Source organism: Rhipicephalus microplus, chromosome X (assembly GCF_043290135.1).
Source record: "Rhipicephalus microplus isolate Deutch F79 chromosome X, USDA_Rmic, whole genome shotgun sequence".
NCBI classification, from domain to species: Eukaryota; Metazoa; Arthropoda; class Arachnida; order Ixodida; family Ixodidae; genus Rhipicephalus; species Rhipicephalus microplus.
The window spans coordinates 229138244-229144243 of NC_134710.1; the positions used below are offsets into that span (position 1 = coordinate 229138244).

At 47.4% G+C, this 6000-nt stretch overlaps 1 protein-coding gene across 2 annotated transcripts in view; it reads left to right on the forward strand.

The window, feature by feature from the left end:
* Positions 1–5332, forward strand: part of LOC119187861 (histidine ammonia-lyase) — a 49053-nt gene extending 43721 nt beyond the window's left edge. Inside the window, exons 17-18 of one of the 2 annotated variants that reach the window (XM_075878747.1) lie at positions 2327–2540; positions 3342–5332. In XM_075878747.1, coding sequence (XP_075734862.1) covers positions 2327–2537 — 211 coding nt within the window. In that variant the 3' untranslated portion in view covers positions 2538–2540; positions 3342–5332. Of the gene's footprint in view, positions 1–2326; positions 2645–3341 lie in introns of those variants that run through there. The other variant, XM_037435960.2, reaches the window with a different exon arrangement.
* The last annotated feature ends 668 nt before the right edge of the window (positions 5333–6000 follow it).

Consider the following 6000-nt stretch of genomic DNA (forward strand, 5'->3'; position numbering starts at 1 on the left):
ATACCGTACGGTGTTTCGGCATGACCATCGAGTCTCATAGAAGGGCGCTGATCAACCTAGGACACGAACTACCAAGCAATACGTGTCGGCAGCGTATTTCAAGGGGGTGACTTCACTAGTGACGTTCCGGTTTAAACACTAGCGCACGTTTCTCGCCTGGTGGAAAGATTGGCGAGTATACATTTCCTCCGCTTTCCTTCAGGTGCTGGTAAGGTCGCACTCACCCAGTATCTTACTCTGTGCGCGAGATGACTCACGTTTGTGATTGCGCGCATACGGAAGGCTGGTGGTTTCTGTCACGTGATGAAATACCACAAACGGGAATGAACGCGAAGGAGGTGATGGCAGTAGTGAAATTCCAGCGACTTGCATCAGAGTGCCCGAAACAGACAACCAACAGGCATGGACGGTGCACAGTAGAGCGTAAGTAAACTCGTGTTGCATGTGCTGGCAGTTCTAGTCGGAATTCACACGTTCTGAGAAATGGATTATGGTGCATTATGCTCAGCAACTCCAGAGTTCATTCCTTCATCACTGGTGAACCGATCACTGAAGATTATGAGTGCTTCGGGGTTGCTCCTGTTCACGCTGGTGTAAGTGCTGGAAACATGAATGCACATATGCTGCGTGGTGAAATATTCTGTACAGTTCTGAATCTGTTCTGGTAAAGAGAAAAGTCGGCTGCACGCTTGGAAACAACGGAAGTCATCTTGCCGCAACACTATCGTTTCAGGGAGCCGAGTGAAGAGAGCTACAAAAGAAAAAACGAGAACATACCGCGTTTTTTGCGCGTATGTATGTAATTTAGCGCATATGCGCAGCGCCAAAGTTTTATGTGAGTAGGTATAGTCCGGTCGCACGTGGACTTTTGATTGAGGCCAGGTGAACATTTCTCATCAATAATTACCTTGCCCTCACAAATTGCACGATAAAACCTCTACGATTGGAGTACTTCATTGCTATCAATAGTCACAGTGCAACTGAAAGTCCGCCCCAGAAATAACGTGTGCAAAATAATGTTGCCAACGTGCAGCATATCTTACAAAGAAAATTACTTATTGCGTATCGCAAGCATGCTTGTTGACTAAAAGCTACCACTGCGTCAGGGTGGCTTGACATATATAGAGAATAATATAATAACCATTCTCATAGGCATGAAGACACATACATCGACAGTAAGAAATTCACTCAGCAAAGTAAGCAAAACCAAAATGTAATTATTAATTACAAAAACATGCTGCGTATACCTCTCATTCCTCGTTGTAAGTGGAACCCTCCTTGACTTGTGAAACGCACTTCGGCCCGATGAGCACTATGCGATCTACGCTTAAGAGAGATTAATGATTAACGATGTCTTCTTCGATCGAGTGGGTCATCGCAATGATGCGTTTTCGAAGACTAGTCCATTCAATGGTGCAACAAGAGGCCGTTGCTACAAACGGTCACTGTACCTGTCGTTTACTGTATTACTGTATTTACTGTACTTCTTAAACCACTGCCCCGCCGCTGTATAGTCTAGTGGCTGAGGTACTCGGCTGCTATAACCCGCAGATCTCGGGATCGAATGCCGGCTGCAGCGGCTGCATTTTCGATGGAGGCGAAAATGCTGTAGAACCGTGTGATAAAATTTTGGTGCACGTTAAAGAACCCCAGGTGGTCTAAATTTTTGGATCCCTCCACTACGGCATCTTTCATAATCATATGGTGGTTTTGGGACGTTAGACCCCACATAGCAATCAATCATTCTTAGAGGACTTTTACTTTTACCGATAGTGACGTCACAGAGAAAAGCTGATGTCTGCCCCCCCCCCCCCCCCCCGTCGTGTCTGCATGAATCCCCCCGGAAAAAAATTTTCGGCTACGCCCCTGCCGTTCTCCTCTTGTAAATATTGCTCCGCACGGAAAGCAAATCTTAATCATATCATGTGGGGGTGCCCTAAGCACCCCCCTCCACCGTCCCTACGAAAAATAGCTAGTAATGCGGAGCAGTGGGAGGCTGCCTTGCGCAGCTTGGCACCCGACGTCCAGGAGGCCATCCTGGTTTGGGCAGTGAGAGTTGCGGAGGACTACCGAGCGTAGCAACCTCTCCTCATCTCTGTCCCAATGCCCCTTTCCTTTACAAAGAAAAAATGAAGTTTTTACTTACCTACCTATACAAGTGAGTGCCCAATTCAGTGTGAGTGTCCTATACGATGTAGTATTTCTGGAATGCGAACTCGGACAACTATATAAATGCTTTTCTAATGTGGCAGTCATCATTGTTTGCCTTAGACAGTTGTAGTACTTGTTCCAGAATGGTTACATAGTTGGGCTTCTCTGTTTCAAGACCCTGGGACAAGGACCGAGTGATGGCGCCCGACATAGACGCGGCCACGGACCTGCTGAAACAGTCGCGTGTTTGGGACATTGTCAAGCCACACATGGACCACTACTTCACAGTGCAGGAGGAGGAGACACGAATGCCTTCCCCGACGACATCTGAAATCAGTGTGGCAAGCTCGAGCAAGAAACGCAGGGTGGACAACAACGACTACTGAATGGCAGGCTATTCTGGCTCATGAAATGCTAATTAGAAAACCATGTTGCTTTCAGTTACAGTCGCAAAATATGGTTGTGTGCGTATTAAAATGAGGGAGTGATCTTATGCGGAAGTGGTTATGAAGAGAAATATGAGCACAGCAACAGGGTTACCGACACAATACACCACTATGAATGGTCATTCGTTAAGGGCCGTTCCACGCGCTTCCCGCACAGGTGCAACGCACGTGCCGGGACCCCTACCGCACGCAAGCGGATGACAAATAAGCCAATTGGCGACGCTGCGGAGGGTGAAAGAGCGCCGCCAATTGGCTTATTTGTCCCCCGCTTGCGTGCGGCAGGGGTCCCGGCACGTGCGTTGCGGCTGTGCGGGAAGCGCGTGGAACGGCCCTAACTGCTAACATGTTAGAGGGCAAAAGGCTGGGATCGCACTGAGCTACGCATGCAGCGCATCGAATTAGTACTGCACTCAGGATTTTGGCTTCCTGATACTTTACTGTGCGCCTAGCTTCAAAGAAGATATGAGCGAAGCCCGTATTTGACAATACAAACGCAGAATAAAACGTCGTTTGATTGCATAGCAGCATCCATAAAATTGTAGTAGTTGATCTCCACTCAATATTTTTGTTAGGCTGCATAAAAGGGGCCATGCAACACTTTCCTGAGCAATAATAGAACAATGTATTGGAGTTTACTGCCTCACAAATAGATCGTCGTGAAAAATGTTCGAATCCTGCAAGTGCGAGCGCCGTTACAAGCATTTGTTGCACGCTTTAAGTACTTATTCTTTTCTTTTGTCTCAGCGAGCGAGATGGAAGCTACGCAGGGAGGGGTCACACGGAGGAAAAGAGCTGTACCAGCAGGCGTCATTTTTTCAGTGCCTGGGCGAAGGAGCGGAATTCAATGGGAAGCGACCAAGCGTGGCCTCCACGATCGGCTGCCGGGCGCCGAGGGGAGGGGGAGCAAAAAAAGGCACTTGCTCCCCCCCTCCCCCCACCAAACCATTTTAACACTTTACCCCCATGCCCTCTCCCTTTTCCTTCGCGCAACAATAGATTTGCCCTCTCAAGGTAAAATCCTGCCGGCGCCCATAACCAGGTGGTCACAATTAATCCGGAGCCCTCTACTACGCTGTGCCTCATCGCCTATGCAGCGTCGACGCGTTAAACCTCAAAATAAAAATTGACCCAGTTCCAGCCAGGCAACTTCAACGGTAAGCATTGCAGGAAGTTTGTCTTACCCAACACTAGATTGTGACAACGCTTTGTAAAACACCTGCGCGCCGTGAAAGATTACACTTCACTTAACAATTTTTCTCTTAAATGAATGCGAACAAAAAAAATTGATATCTTTGGTACACAAAAAAAAGTGGCACTGCGCTCTTTCTTTGTATCACGCGCTCTTTCACGTACTAAAATAACAAATACAAGCTTTCCAGAAATAAAACAAGACGGCTTATCTTTCGTTAAAAATGCGTGACCTTGAGCAGTGAGAGTCTGCGCTGACCAGCTCGGCGGCAAAGCATCAAATCGCCCTGATGCAACGAGCCCTGCATTCGGCGCAGGATCGCGGCCTCCTGGACGTAGGAGGCTGACCACGTCCCTTTCCAGCCCCCTTGGCTGCTCAATAAAATGTTTTTACCACCACCACCACCACAAAAATGAAAACTACTGATGTGCAATGAATTCACTTACGCTTCACAGCGGCCCTAGTCTACGTCAAAAATTAAACGGCTAAATGGCACCCGTAACTACTTCTATCTACTGCATTGATGAGCGGTTGTAATTTTTTTATTAAACGTCTCACACAGGCTGCGAAGGCTGAGTTTTCGTCCTCTGCGCCCGCCCGCGCCAGGGAAAGCCAGAGAAAACTGGATGGATGGATGGATGGATGGATGGATGGATGGATGGATGGATGAATGGATGGATGGATGTGGCTGTACCCTTTAGATCGGGCGGCGGCTAACGCCACCTAGCCGTAATACTTAGTGAACTAACCATTACATTTATCTTTTTTTTCTTTAAATAATGAAGCTGAGGATTCGTACTTCGCAGTGAAGGGTTTAATTTTAACTCGTGCCTTTACTTTAGCCACCAATCAGATAACCTCCTTCTAGTTAGGTCTACCCGCTTGAAGTCTATTTTGCCCTCCCTGTCCCTAAACCCCAGTGCTTTGAAAAACTCTGCGCCACCATCCTGAACTATAGGGTGAAGCCATTTACAGAACATTATCAAGTGTTCGGCAGTTTCTTCTTCCTCTCCACACGCACTGCATACGCATACTGTGTCTACCCCTTCATATTTGGTCCGATATGTCTTGGTTCGCAGTACTCCCGTCCTGGCCTTAAACAGTAGAGAACTACCCCGAGTATTGTCATAGATCCTTTCCTTGGCAATTTCCTGCTTAAAAGTTCGGTAGATCTCTAGTGCGGACTTCTTAATCATGCCCATTCTCTACATGTCAGTCTCCGTTTCCTTCACTTTCTTCTTAGCGACCTTAGGCTACGCGCGCCGCGGTGCGGCGAAAAACGCGGCCACGCCCCCTTTTCAACTTACGCTCACTCCGGGCGATTGGGACGGCCGGAGCAACGGCGCGCCGCCGGCAGCCGATCGCGGAGGCCACGGACTAAGGGTGTTAGTGCGGCTTTTAGCCACAAGGCGCCGCTTCAAGACACACCGTCACGTCGTCTCTCGCTCAAACCAATGCCACGGCTGCACTTGAAACTGCTTTACGGTTTCCTTTTCGGCTGTATTCACACTATTTAAGGTATAATAAAAAAAAGTTGTAAACGAGATCGTGAAGCACTTGTCGTTCTAGGCACCCAGCCCATTTCAAAAGCATGTGTCATTCGCGGCTACTTGATCGAGGCGTGCGTGCGTCGTCTACTAGGCTGATACGAGATAGTGCATGAGAGGGATCTACGGAAGATCGTTTTGTCACTGTTATGTTCACTTGACTGAGAGTTGAATTTCTTCTGACTGAAAGATGTTTGAAAGCAGCATTGGCCAGGAGCTAATATACTGAGAGCTTGGGTGCTTAATGTTCCTTGATCATTGCTACTGTCTACTGGTGTAGCACATTATACGCAAATCTGGAGTTCATGCGCTAAACAGTACGGCCACTTGACTGCTTTTAGGTATATCCGTGATCATCCGTTGCCTTCGTAAAGCTTTTGAGTATTACATGTGTTTTCACGGCGAGAAAGCAACTGCCAGAAAATAAGAAATATGCCAGATGATTCCACTATTTGAGAGCTTAAAGCAATGAAACCGTGGTGGTACGAAAAACAAACAAAAAGAGATGCATATGCAGCGTGATTCCTGAAACCATGGCTGATGTTCTGAACAAGCACTGTTCAAGTCTCAAGTATAATGCTAAAATGAAAGCACCAAAAATAAGAAAAATTATGACAAGCAGTTTAAGCTACCAAGCACCTTCACTACTCAACAGAATAAATGAATT